Here is a 15,272-nt window from a genome sequence, read left to right as displayed (position 1 = left end):
GTATTATGGAGTGTTATGGTGTATTATGTGTAATATGGGGTATTATGGAGTATTATGTGTAATATGGAGTATTATGGTGTATTATGGAGTACTATGGTGTATTATGTAGTATTATGGTGTATTATGGAGTATCATGGTGTATCATGGAGTATTATGGTGTAATATGGAGTATTATGGTGTAATATGGAGTATTATGGTGTAATATGGAGTATTATGGTGTAATATGGAGTATTATAGTGTATTATGGAGTATTATGTGTATTATGGTGTAATATTGTGTATCATGGTGTATTATGGAGTTTTATGGTGTAATATGGAGTATTAGGGTGTATTATGGTGTAATATGGAGTATTATGGTGTAATATGGAGTACTATGGTGTATTATGTAGTATTATGCTGTATTATGGAGTATCATGGTGTATTATGGAGTATTATTGTGTATTATGGAGTTTTATGGTGTAATATGGAGTATTATGGTGTAATATGGAGTATTATAGTGTAATATGGAGTATTATGGTGTAATATGGAGTATTATAGTGTATTATGGAGTATTATGGTGTAATATGGAGTATAATGGTGTGTTATGCAGTATTATGTGTATTATGGAGTATTATGGAGTGTTATGGTGTATTATGTGTAATATGGGGTATTATGGTGTATTATGGTGTAATATGGCGTATTATGGTGTAATATGGAGTATTATGGTGTATTATGGAGTACTATGGTGTATTATGTAGTATTATGGTGTATTATGGAGTATCATGGTGTATTATGGAGTATTATGGAGTTTTATGGTGTAATATGGAGTATTATGGTGTAATATGGAGTATTATAGGGTATTATGGAGTATTATGGTGTAATATGGAGTATTATGTGTATTATGGTGTAATATGGAGTATTATGTGTATTATGGTGTAATATGGAGTATTATGGTGTATTATGGTGTAATATGGAGTATTATGGAGTATTATGGTGTAATATGGAGTATTATGGTGTATTATGGAGTATTATGTGTATTATGGTGTAATATGGAGTATTAGGGTGTATTATGGAGTATTATGGTGTAATATGGAGTATTATGGTGTAATATGGATATTATGGAGTATTATGTGTATTATGGAGTATTATGGTGTATTATGGAGTATTATGTGTATTATGGTGTAATATGGTGTATTAGGGTGTATTATGGAGTATTATGGTGTAATATGGAGTATTATGGAGTATTATGGTGTAATATGGAGTATTATGGTGTATTATGGAGTATTATGTGTATTATGGTGTAATTGGAGTATTAGGGTGTATTATGGAGTATTATGGTGTAATATGGAGTATTATGGTGTATATGGAATATTATGGAGTATTATGTGTATTATGGAGTATTATGGTGTATTATGGAGTATTATGTGTATTATGGTGTAATATGGTGTATTATGGAGTATTATGGTGTATAATGGAGTACTATTAAGAGTTAGATCTTGGGTGTTGTTGAGTGGTATGTACGTGCATGACAAAAAGACTTCCATGCTAAGATGGTGTACTCACAGGACGGCCATCGCTCCAGCGCCAGGAGCGGTCTGCAGGGTTCCTCCTGTTCAAGCCCACCCAGAAGTAGCGATCGTCGCTGCAGAAAGAAGACGGACATCATTTCAGGCGTCTGTTGTGCTTCATGCTTGATGTGACGTCCTCCACCTGATGGTGTCCCTCATGAGATCGTGCAGCGCCCTCATCTCGCTCACGCTGGTGAGGCTGGGCAGGTTGGCCCCGAGGGCCTGACAGAACCTCTCGGCTTCCTCCCACGTCCGCTTGCGACTCAGCCTCTCATGGTGAAACACCTGACGCAGACAAAAAAAAAACAGCGTTTGATAGACGACTGCAGAAAGAAGAAATTGGAGAAGAAGCTTGAAATGACGCGTGATGGATTTGACTCGGTTTCGGGACGCCGAGCGCGTCTTCCAGGCTTATACACAAAGCATGCACCCATGGCGCGTCTTCCAGGCTTATACACAAAGCGTACACCCATGGCGCGTCTTCCAGGCTTATACACAAAGCGTGCACCCATGGCGCGTCTTCCAGGCTTATACACAAAGCACGCACCCATGGCGCGTCTTCCAGGCTTATATACAAAGCATGCACCCGTGGCGCGTCTTCCAGGCTTATACACAAAGCACGCACCCATGGCGCGTCTTCCAGGCTTATACACAAAGCATGCACCCATGGCGCGTCTTCCAGGCTTATACACAAAGCGTGCACCCATGGCGCGTCTTCCAGGCTTATACACAAAGCATGCACCCATGGCGCGTCTTCCAGGCTTATACACAAAGCGTGCACCCATGGCGCGTCTTCCAGGCTTATACACAAAGCGTGCACCCATGGCGCGTCTTCCAGGCTTATACACAAAGCACGCACCCATGGCGCGTCTTCCAGGCTTATATACAAAGCATGCACCCGTGGCGCGTCTTCCAGGCTTATACACAAAGCACGCACCCACGGCGCGTCTTCCAGGCTTATACACAAAGCACGCACCCGTGGCGCGTCTTCCAGGCTTATACACAAAGCACGCACCCATGGCGCGTCTTCCAGGCTTATACACAAAGCGTGCACCCACGGCGCGTCTTCCAGGCTTATACACAAAGCACGCACCCACGGCGCGTCTTCCAGTCTTATACACAAAGCACGCACCCACGGCGCGTCTTCCAGGCTTATACACAAAGCATGCACCCATGGCGCGTCTTCCAGGCTTATACACAAAGCGTGCACCCATGGCGCGTCTTCCAGGCTTATACACAAAGCGTGCACCCATGGCGCGTCTTCCAGGCTTATACACAAAGCACGCACCCATGGCGCGTCTTCCAGGCTTATATACAAAGCATGCACCCGTGGCGCGTCTTCCAGGCTTATACACAAAGCACGCACCCATGGCGCGTCTTCCAGGCTTATACACAAAGCATGCACCCGTGGCGCGTCTTCCAGGCTTATACACAAAGCACGCACCCACGGCGCGTCTTCCAGTCTTATACACAAAGCACGCACCCATGGCGCATCTTCCAGGCTTATACACAAAGCACGCACCCATGGCGCGTCTTCCAGGCTATATATATATATAAATATATATATATATATATATACATATATATATATATATATATATATATATATATATATATATATATATATATATATATATATATATATATATTATATATATATATATATATATATATATATATATATATAAATATATATATATATAAATATATAAATATATATATTTATTTTTAAATGTTATTATACATATAAATAAAATACTTGAATTCAGTGTTCTGCAGGCTATCCAGTAGATGGCAGTATTGTCCTGTTTAAGACTGTCACAACATTGCTGTTTACGGCAGACGAACTGCTTTACGGTAGACTAAACATGACTGCTGTTGTTGTGTGTTGGTACCGCGCTGGGAGGACGTTAATGAAACTGCCTAACAATAAACCCACATAAGAAACCAACTCTCTCTCTCTCCTTGTTGGGCACTCTACTCTCTAAAAGCCGTAGATGTTATGACGTCATTGGGCAGGCAAGCTGTTTATATTGTGGGAAAGCGGACGTAAGAACGGCTGTCCCCACTCAGGTCCGCATTGAGCTGGAGGGGGTGTGGCCTCCAGCTCCGGCTGAATACCGGGAGTTTGTTGGGAGAACATCTCTGCCGGGAGGTTGTCGGGAGAGGCGCTGAATACCGGGAGTCTCCCGCTAAAAACGGGAGGGTTGGCAAGTATGACCAAATAACACATCGGCAGAATCTGTTTGAATCGATTCTGAAATTGAATCGTCACCCAGGGAATTGTTATCGGATCGATTGTTAGGCGCCCAATTATTCACAACCCTAGTCGAAATAACAAAAATATAACACAAATGTGAATATACAAATGTCAACAAAACAAGTTACAACGTAAATAACTTCCAGGTATTCATGAAAAATAAAGTTAGTTCTGCTGGGGAGGGACACATGTGCCTGAGTGAGGAGTAGAGAGAGAGACAGAGAGAGAGGGAGAAAAGAGAGAGGGAGAGAAAGAGAGAGAGAGAAAGTGAGAAATAGAGAAAGAGAGAGAGAGAGAGAGAGAGAGGGAGAGAGAGAGAGAAAGAGAGAAAGAGAAAAAGAGAGAGAAAGACAGAGAGAGAGAGAGAGAGAGACAGGGAGAAAGAGAAAGAGAGAGAGAGAGAAAGAGAGAGGGAGAAATAGAGAGAGAGAGAGACAGAGAAAGCCAGAGAGAAAGAGAAAGAGAGAGAAAGTGTGAGAGAAAGAAAGAGAGAGAGAGAGAGAGAGAGAGAGAGAGAGAGAGAGAGAGAGAGAGAGAGGAGAGAGAGAGAGAGAGAGAGAGAGAGAGAGAGAGGAGAGAGAGAGAGAGAGAAGAGAGACATCACTCACATGAACTCAGACAAAGCAAGTCATTTTGTGAAAGTACAGATGAGAAACTGCATCTAAAGTATCCATCTTATCACACTGGTATCCATCTTATCACACTGGTATCCATCTTATCACACTGGTATCCATCTTATCACACTGGTATCCATCTTATCACACTGGTATCCATCTTATCACACTAGTATCCATCTTATCACACTGGTATCCATCTTATCACACTAGTAACCATCTTATCACGCTGGTATCCATCTTATCACACTAGTAACCATCTTATCACGCTGGTATCCATCTTATCACACTAGTATCCATCTTATCACACTGGTATCCATCTTATCACACTAGTAACCATCTTATCACGCTGGTATCCATCTTATCACACTAGTATCCATCTTATCACACTGGTATCCATCTTATCACACTGGTATCCATCTTATCACACTGGTATCCATCTTATCACACTGGTATCCATCTTATCACACTGGTATCCATCTTATCACACTAGTAACCATCTTATCACGCTGGTATCCATCTTATCACACTAGTATCCATCTTATCACACTAGTATCCATCTTATCACACTGGTATCCATCTTATCACACTGGTATCCATCTTATCACACTGGTATCCATCTTATCACACTGGTATCCATCTTATCACACTGGTATCCATCTTATCACACTGGTATCCATCTTATCACACTAGTAACCATCTTATCACGCTGGTATCCATCTTATCACGCTGGTATCCATCTTATCACGCTGGTATCCATCTTATCACACTAGTATCCATCTTATCACACTGGTATCCATCTTATCACACTAGTAACCATCTTATCACGCTGGTATCCATCTTATCACACTAGTATCCATCTTATCACACTGGTATCCATCTTATCACACTAGTAACCATCTTATCACACTGGTATCCATCTTATCACACTAGTATCCATCTTATCACACTGGTATCCATCTTATCACACTGGTATCCATCTTATCACACTGGTATCCATCTTATCACACTAGTAACCATCTTATCACACTGGTATCCATCTTATCACACTGGTATCCATCTTATCACACTGGTATCCATCTTATCACACTAGTAACCATCTTATCACACTAGTATCCATCTTATCACACTGGTATCCATCTTATCACACTGGTATCCATCTTATCACACTGGTATCCATCTTATCCAACTGGTATCCATCCCATCGCACTGGTATCCATCTTATAACACTGGTATCCATCTTATCCAACTGGTATCCATCCCATCATGCTGGTATCCATCTTATCACACTAGTATCCATCTTATCACACTAGTATCCATCTTATCACGCTGGTATCCATCTTATCACGCTAGTATCCATCTTATCACACTGGTATCCATCTTATCACACTAGTATCCATCTTATCACACTGGTATCCATCTTATCACACTAGTAGCCATCTTATCACACTAGTATCCATCTTATCACACTGGCATCCATCTTATCACACTGGTATCCATCTTATCACACTGGTATCCATCTTATCACACTGGTATCCATCTTATCACACTAGTATCCATCTTATCACACTGGCATCCATCTTATCAAACTGGCATCCATCTTATCAAACTGGCATCCATCTTATCCCACTGGTATCCATCTTATCACGCTGGTATCGATCCCATACCATTATCCACCTATGTATTGATACCGTGGACACGCCCAGCCCTCTCACCTTGAAGCAGTATCTTCCATCAGGGACGGACACCCAGCCGTCCGGGCACGTGGAGTTGAGGTCTGGCTCGGGTTGTGGGGGCAGAACCGGACTGAGGTCTGTCCTACAGATGGTGCCGGCCTTGAAGAGGGTGCAGTTCTTCACCTCCCACTTGCCCAGGGAGTTAGCGCTGGAGATTACAGCACAGCCTCCATCTTGGTCTGAAGCAAAGAAGACCACACAGTATAAGCATGACATTGCTGGGGAGCAGGTACGGCAGCGCACGCACACAGAGTACTTACAAGCAGACACAGTGTGGAGACAGAAAAGGGAGAATGGACGCATTTTTGGTGTAAAAAGTCAAGATGAAGGTGAAGTTATAACACTGAAACACCCTCAGGAAGAGCGGCTTTAAGACATGGCTAGCTAGCTAGCACTGTTTTAGCTACTTCCAAATCACTACTCCTGGTCTCCATGGCGACAAATAAAGTAAGTTTCTTACAAATATCATTATCACTGGAGGACGAGGAATAGCATGCTTCACTACACACCGTGGGAGGATACAATAGCTCACCGGCGTCACAATGTAAACAAACACTACACCTGACATTAGGGATGTCCGATAATGGCTTTTTGCCGATATCCGATATTGTCCAACTCTTTAATTACCGATACCGATATCAACCGATACCGATATATACAGTCGTAGAATTAACACATTATTATGCCTAATTTGGACAACCAGGTATGGTGAAGATAAGGTACTTTTTAAAAAAAATTAGTAAAATAAGATAAATAAATTAAAAACATTTTCTTGAATAAAAAAGAAAGTAAAACAATATAAAAACAGTTACATAGAAACTAGTAATTAATGAAAATGAGTAAAATTAACTGTTAAAGGTTAGTACTATTAGTGGAGCAGCAGCACGCACAATCATGTGTGCTTACGGACTGTATCCCTTGCAGATTGTATTGATATATATTGATATATAATGCTTACGGACTGTATCCCTTGCAGACTGTATTGATATATATTGATATATAATGCTTACGGACTGTATCCCTTGCAGACTGTATTGATATATATTGATATATAATGCTTACGGACTGTATCCCTTGCAGACTGTATTGATATATATTGATATATAATGCTTACGGACTGTATCCCTTGCAGACTGTATTGATACATATTGATATATAATGCTTACGGACTGCATCCCTTGCAGACTGTATTGATATATAATGCTTACGGACTGTATCCCTTGCAGACTGTATTGATATATATTGATATATAATGCTTACGGACTGTATCCCTTGCAGACTGTATTGATATATATTGATATATAATGCTTACGGACTGTATCCCTTGCAGACTGTATTGATATATATTGATATATAATGCTTACGGACTGTATCCCTTGCAGACTGTATTGATATATATTGATATATATAATGCTTACGGACTGTATCCCTTGCAGACTGTATTGATATACATTGATATATAATGTAGGAAGCAGAATATTAATAACAGAAAGAAACAACCCTTTTGTGTGAATGAGTGTAAATGGGGGAGGGAGGTTTTTTGGGGTTGATATATGCGTTAAAATGTAATATCGGAAATTATCGGTATCGTTTTTTTTATTATCGGTGTCATTTTTAAAAAATTTTTTTTTAATTAAATCAACATAAAAAACACAAGCTAAAAACACAAACTAATTGTAAGTGTAGCTTGTGATTTTTATGTTGATTTAATAAAAAAAACAAACAAAAAAAAAATAAAAATTAAAAAAAAATGATACCGATAATAAAAAAAACGATACCGATAATTTCCGATATTACATTTTAACGCATATATCGGACATCTCTACCTGACATCCACTGTAATGATACCAAGTACAAGAGCGTATCTAGTCAATACTACTATGATTACATCGATATTTTTATTGTCACAAAATCTTTTTTAAATTTTAATTCATATTATGTTGATAAAGTCCGTAAATACGTCCCTGGACACATGAGGACTTTGAATATGACCAATGTATGACCCTGTAACTACTTGGTATCGAATCGATACCTAAATGTGTGGTATCATCCAAAACTAATGTGAAGTATCAAAGAAGAGAAGAATAAGTGATTATTACTTTTTAACAGAAGTGTAGATAGAACATGTTAAAACAGAAAATAGGCAGATATTAACAGTAAATGAACAAGTAGATGAATAATCCATTTTTTACAGTTTGTCCCTCATAATGTGTACAAAATAATAGGTGTATAAATGACACAATGTGTTACTAATTAGGAGTCTTTGTTTGTTTACTTACTACTAAAAGACAAGTTGTCTAGTATGTTCACTATTTTATTTAAGGACTAAATGACAATAATAAACATATGTTTCATGTACTTTAAGATTTTTTGTTCAAATTAAGACTACAATGCCATTTTTGAGGTGCCCTTTATTTAGAAAAAGTACCATTTTGGTACCGTTACCACAGGTAGCAGGAGTGTTCACCTGGTTCCAAGGGTCCCCAGTTGGTGTAGGTCACTGCACTGTGGGCAGTGCCCTGCCAGCGGTACTCTCCCGTGTTGTCGGCATCCTGCAGGCCAATCCAGAAGTACTGAGAGCCGTTGCCTATGAAGTCTGCCAGCAGACGGCTGATGAAGGCCTGCTCAAACCTGAAGACAAGGAGCAAGTATGAGGCGGACAGCTGAGCGGGTGGGTCAAGTCCCGCCTACCTGTTGGTGATGGTGACCTGGCAGCGCTCTTTGAACGCCACCTGGGTGCTGTTGAGCAGGTAACAAGAGTTGCCGTGTCTCCTCCAGCCCTGCGCACACAGCAACAAACGTGACAGGCCACCCAAATCATGGCCGACTTTTTGTTGTGTGGATAAAACAACAAGAGGGGAGTTAAATGTGTGAGTACTGTACGTTACTGTACATTCACAACCCTTTATTTACTACAAATATCAAAGTTGCTGGAGCTCACTTCACTCTGCAACATTATAAATATGGAGGAACGAAATGAATAAACCTTTAAATAATGACTAAAATGTGTCATTCATTCATTAAATATGTATTTAAATACATAAATATATTATTAAATGTGTCATTCATTCATTAAATATTTATTTAAATACATAAATATGTTATTAAATGTGTCATTCATCCATTAAATATATATTTAAATACATAAATATGTTATTAAATGTGTCATTCATTCATTAAATATGTATTTAAATACATAAATGTTATTAAATGTGTCATTCATTCATTAAATATGCATTTAAATACATACATATGTTATTAAATGTGTCATTCATTCAATAAATATGTATTTAAATACATAAATGTTATTAAATGTGTCATTCATTCATTAAATATGTATTTAAATACATAAATATGTTATTAAATGTGTCATTCATTTGTAAAAATGTATTTAAATACATAAATATGTTATTAAATGTGTCATTCATTCATTAAATATGTATTTAAATACATAAATATGTTATTAAATGTGTCATTCATTCATTAAATATGTATTTAAATACATAAATATGTTATTAAATGTGTCATTCATTCATTAAATATGTATTTAAATACATAAATATGTTATTAAATGTGTCATTCAGCCATTAAATATGTATTTAAATACATAAATATGTTATTAAATGTGTCATTCATTCATTAAATATGTATTTAAATACATAAATATGTTATTAAATGTGTCATTCATTCATTAAATATGTATTTAAATACATAAATATGTTATTAAATGTGTCATTCATTCATTAAATATGTATTTAAATACATAAATATGTTATTAAATGTGTCATTCATTCATTAAATATGTATTTAAATACATAAATATGTTATTAAATGTGTCATTCATTCATTAAATACGTATTTAAATACATAAATATGTTATTAAATGTGTCATTTATTAATTAAATATGTATTTAAATACCTAAATGTTATTAAATGTGTCATTTATTAATTAAAATTGGAATTAAATACATAAATGTTATTAAATGTGTCATTTATTAAAGTTGTGTTTAAATACATAAATATGTTATTAAATGTGTCATTCATTAAATCAAGTTGTATTTAAATACATAATTATGTTATTAAATGTAATTTCTTAATTAAAGTTGTATTTAAGTGTATGAATGTTATTAAATGTGTCATTTATTAATTAAAATTGGAATTAAATACATGTTATTAAATGTGTCATGTATTAATTAAAATTGGAATTAAATACATACTAGTATTAAAATGTGTCATTTATTAATTAAAGTTGTGTTTAAATACATGAATATGTTATTAAATGTGTCATGTATTAAATATAATTGGAATTAAATGCATACATATGTCATTAAATGTGTCATTCATTCATTAAAGCTGTATTTAAATACATTAATATGTTATTAAATGTGTCATTAATTAAAGTAGTATTTAAATCTATAAATATGTTATTAAACGTCATTTATTAATTAAAGTTGTATTTAAGTTTATGAATGTTATTAAATGTGTCATGTATTAATTAAAATTGGAATTAAATACACAAATGTTATTAAATGTGTCATTTATTAATTAAAGTTGTGTTTAAATACATGAATATGTTATTAAATGTGTCATGTATTAATTATAATTGGAATTAAATACATAAATGTTATTAAATGTGTCATTTATTAATTAAAGTTGTGTTTAAATACATGAATATGTTATTAAATGTGTCATGTATTAATTATAATTGGAATTAAATACATAAATATGTCATTAAATGTGTCATTCATTCATTAAAGCTGTATTTAAATACATAAATATGTTAATAAATGTGTTCATTAAAGTAGTATTAAAATATATAAATATGTTATTAAATGTAATTTATTAATTAAAGTTGTATTTAAGTTTATGAATGTTATTAAATGTGTCATGTATTAATTAAAATTGGAATTAAATACATAAATGTAAATAAATGTGTCATTTATTAATTAAAGTTGTGTTTAAATACGTTATTAAATGTGTCATTCATTCATTAAAGTTGTATCTAAATACATAAATGTTATTAAATGTGTCATTTATTAATTACAATTTGAATGAAATACATATGTTATTACATGTGTCATTTATTAATTAAAATTGTTATATATAAATATGTTATTAAATGTGTCATTTATTCATTAAAATTGTAATACATAAATGTTATTAAATTTGTCATTTATCAATTTTGGATTGTTAAATACATAAATGTGTTATTAAATGTGTCATTCATTAATTAAAGTTGTAATGAAATATAGAAATATGTTATTAAATGAGTCATTTATTAATTTAAATTGTAATGAAATACATAAATATGTTATTAAATGTGTCATTTATTTAAAAAAAAATGAAATTAAATACATACATATGTTATTAAATGTATAATTTGTTAAATAAAGTTGGAATTAAATACATAAATATGTAATTAAATGTGTCATTTATTAATTCAAATTGGAATGACAAAAATATGTTATTAAATGTGTCATTTATTAATTACAATTGGAATTATATACATACATATTTTATTAAATGTGTCATTTAAACATTACAATTTGAATTAGATACATAAATATGTTATTAAATGTGTCGTTTATTAATTACATTTGGAATTAAATACATAAATATGTTAATACACTTTATTTGTTCATTACAATTAAATACATAAATATGTTAATACTCTGTTCATTTGTTGATTACAATTAAATACATAAATATGTAATTAAATATGTCATTTATTAATTAAAGTTGGAATTAAATACATGAATGTTATTAAATGTGTTATTTATTAATTAAAATTGTAATACATAAAAATGTTATTAAATGTGTCATTTGTTCATTAAAATTATAATACATACATGTTATTAAATGTGTCACTTATCAATTTAGATTGGAATTAAATACATACATCTTATTAAACGTGTCATTCATTAATTAAAGTTGTAATTAAATATATGAATATGTTATTAAAGGTGTCATTTATTAATTTATTGCATAATGTATTTGAATATTTGATACATTATTTCACAATCTATTTACTTCACAATTCAAATAATGACTTAATGTTATAACCAAATATCAATAATTGAATAAAAAGACGAGGCAACAGTCTGAGGGTGTGGCCATGTTGTTGGGGAGAGGGCACTTGGCCAAGGGCAATGTTGAGTGTACTCATGCAGGTGAATGTTGAGTGTACTCACACAGGTGAATGTTTAGTGTACTCACACAAGTGAATGTTGAGTGTACTCACGCAGGTGAATGTTGAGTGTACTCAGGTGAATGTTGAGTTTACTCAGGTGAATGTTGAGTGTACTCATGCAGGTGAATGTTGAGTGTACTCACACAGGTGAATGTTGAGTGTACTCACGCAGATCAATGTTGAGGGTACTCACGCAGGTCAATGTTGAGTGTACTCACACAGGTCAATGTTGAGTGTACTCACGCAGGTCAATGTTGAGTGTACTCACACAGGTGAATGTTGAGTGTACTCAGGTGAATGTTGAGTGTACTCACGCAGGTGAATGTTGAGTGTACTCATGCAGGTGAATGTTGAGTGTACTCAGGTGAATGTTGAGTGTACTCACGCAGGTAAATGTTGAGTGTACTCACGCAGGTGAATGTTGAGTGTACTCACGCAGGTGAATGTTGAGTGTACTCAGGTGAATGTTGAGTGTACTCATGCAGGTAAATGTTGAGTGTACTCACGCAGGTGAATGTTGAGTGTACTCATGCAGGTGAATGTTGAGTGTACTCACGCAGGTGAATGTTGAGTGTACTCAGGTGAATGTTGAGTGTACTCAGGTGAATGTTGAGTGTACTCACGTCCTCAAAGAGACAGCCAGACACTCCAGAAGATTGGCTGACTTGTCCTTTGGTCTGACACATGAAGGCCAAGGTCTTGGAGCAGCTGCCCACACGCCAGCCATGAGACTTAAAAACACACACACACACACACACACACACACACACACACACACACACACACACACACACACACACACACACACACACACACACACACACACACACACACACACACACACACACAGGGCTCTTACACTCTGATGTACTGTCCCTACACCAAGTACCGTATTTTCCGCACCATAAGCCGCACCTAAAAACCACAATTTTTGTCAAAAGCTGACAGTGCGGCTAATAACCCGGTGCGCCTTATATATGGATTAATATTCATATTTATTTTCATAAGGTTTAGGTCTCGCAACTACGGTAAACAGTCGCCATCTTTTTTCCCCGTAAAAGAGGAAGCGCTTCTTCTTCTACGGTAAGCAACCGCCCCATAGAAGAGGAAGCGCTTCTTCTTCTACTGTAAGCAACCGCCAAGGTGAGCACCCGCCCCCGGAGAAGAAGAAGCTCGCGGATATTTAATTTCATTTGTTTTTCTGTAAAGACAACAAAATGTCTCCTACTAAGAGACAAGCGTACAAGGTTCCACTGGCTTTTGATATTCATGTGAACCGCACTGTGGATACAACGGGAACACGTACGGTGAATATTCGCACCACAGGGAATGAGAAGTCGTCCTACTGCGCTTCTAGCTTGCCATGCTAACGGCCAGAAACTTCCACCCACGGTGATATTCAAAAGGAAGACCTTGCCAAAAGAGAACTTTCCAGCCGGCGTCATCATAAAAGCTAACTCGAAGGGATGGATGGATGAAGAAAAGATGAGCGAGTGGTAGATAGACGTTTACGCGAAGACACCGGGTGACTTTTTTCACGCAGCGCCGTTCCTGTTGATCTATGACTGCATGCGCGTCCACATCACAGATGGTGTCAAAAAACAAGTGAAGCACACCGAAGAAGAATAATTCGAGGGATTTGTAGATGAGTAATAACTTCAGAAAGTGAGCTTTAAATGTTTATTTTGTGTGTTGTGTGACACTAACGTATGAGCAACGTTGAGTTATTGATGTTGCTATTGCTCTGCACTATTTTGAGTGTTACTATTTTTGTGATTGCACATTTGCACATTACATTTTGGGAGTGAACAGAGTTGTTAGAACGCTGGTTTGTAATATATTATTAAAGTTTGACTGACCTATCTGACTGTTTTGTTGACATTCCCTTTAGCGTAGCGTAGGTGCGGCTAATAGCACGGGGCGGCTAACAGGTAAACAAAGTTTTGAAATATGCCGTTCATTAAACGTGCGGCTAATAACACGGGGCGCCTTATGGTGCGGAGAGAACACTAAGTACAGTGTGTACACTAAGTAAAGTCAATACACTAAGTACAGTGTGTATCAGTCAATCAGTACACTAAGAACAGTCAGTACAGTGAGTACACTAAGTACAGTAAAACAGTCAGCACTGTGAGTACAGTCTGTACACTATTACAGTCTGTACAGTAAGAACAGTCAGTCTAGTGAGTACCGTAAGTAAAGTCTGTACACTTAGTACAGTAGAACAGTCTATACAGTGAGTACACTAAGTACAGTCAGTATAGTGAGTACACTGAGTACAGTAAAAATAGTCAGTACAGTGAGTACACCAAGTACAGTAAAACAGTTCAGTCAGTACAGTAAGTAGAGCAAGAACAGTCAGTAGAGTGAGTACAGTAAGAACAGTCAGTACAGACAGTAAAGTAAGAACAGTGAGTACAGTAAGAACAGTAAGTACAGCCTGTAAAGTAAGAACAGTAAGTAAAGTAAGTACAGTAAGAACAGTCAGTGCAGTAATTACAGTAAGAACAGTAATTACAGTAAAAACAGTCAGTACAGTAAATACATTTAAGTACAGTCAGTAGAGTAAGAACAGTGAGTACAGTAAGAACAGTCAGTACAGTAAAAACATTTAAGTACAGTCAGTAGAGTAAGAACAGTGAGTACAGTAAGAACAGTCAGTACAGTAAAAACATTTAAGTACAGTCAGTAGAGTAAGAACAGTGAGTACAGTCAGTAGAGTAAGAACAGTCGGTACAGTGAGTACAGTAAGAACAGTCAGTACAGTCAGTACAGTAAAAACACTACGAACTGTCAGTACAGTAAGTACAGTAAGAACAGTCAGTACAATAAGTAGCAGAGCACATCACACAGACTAAAACATCACTGAAACATAACATTATTTTTTAAAAAGGGCCCCACTCAATCCATCCGTCGATTACAAGTT

General features: G+C 35.9%; 1 protein-coding gene across 3 annotated transcripts in view; it reads right to left on the bottom strand.

Moving 5' to 3' along the window:
• Positions 1-15,272, bottom strand: part of ly75 (lymphocyte antigen 75) — a 91,187-nt gene that overhangs the window by 38,900 nt on the left and 37,015 nt on the right. For all 3 annotated transcript variants that reach the window (XM_062035011.1, XM_062035019.1, XM_062035025.1), the window contains 6 exons: positions 12,970-13,077; positions 8,848-8,936; positions 8,624-8,787; positions 6,136-6,335; positions 1,689-1,831; positions 1,542-1,620 (listed from right to left, as the gene is read on the bottom strand). In XM_062035011.1, the coding sequence (XP_061890995.1) occupies positions 1,542-1,620; positions 1,689-1,831; positions 6,136-6,335; positions 8,624-8,787; positions 8,848-8,936; positions 12,970-13,077 (783 nt within the window). The remainder of the gene's footprint in view (positions 1-1,541; positions 1,621-1,688; positions 1,832-6,135; positions 6,336-8,623; positions 8,788-8,847; positions 8,937-12,969; positions 13,078-15,272) is intronic.

Source organism: Entelurus aequoreus, linkage group LG02 (genome assembly GCF_033978785.1).
Source record: "Entelurus aequoreus isolate RoL-2023_Sb linkage group LG02, RoL_Eaeq_v1.1, whole genome shotgun sequence".
Lineage (NCBI taxonomy): Eukaryota > Metazoa > Chordata > Actinopteri > Syngnathiformes > Syngnathidae > Entelurus > Entelurus aequoreus.
Note: the sequence above shows the minus strand (reverse complement) of the source record. Positions and strands in the feature narration are given on the sequence as shown.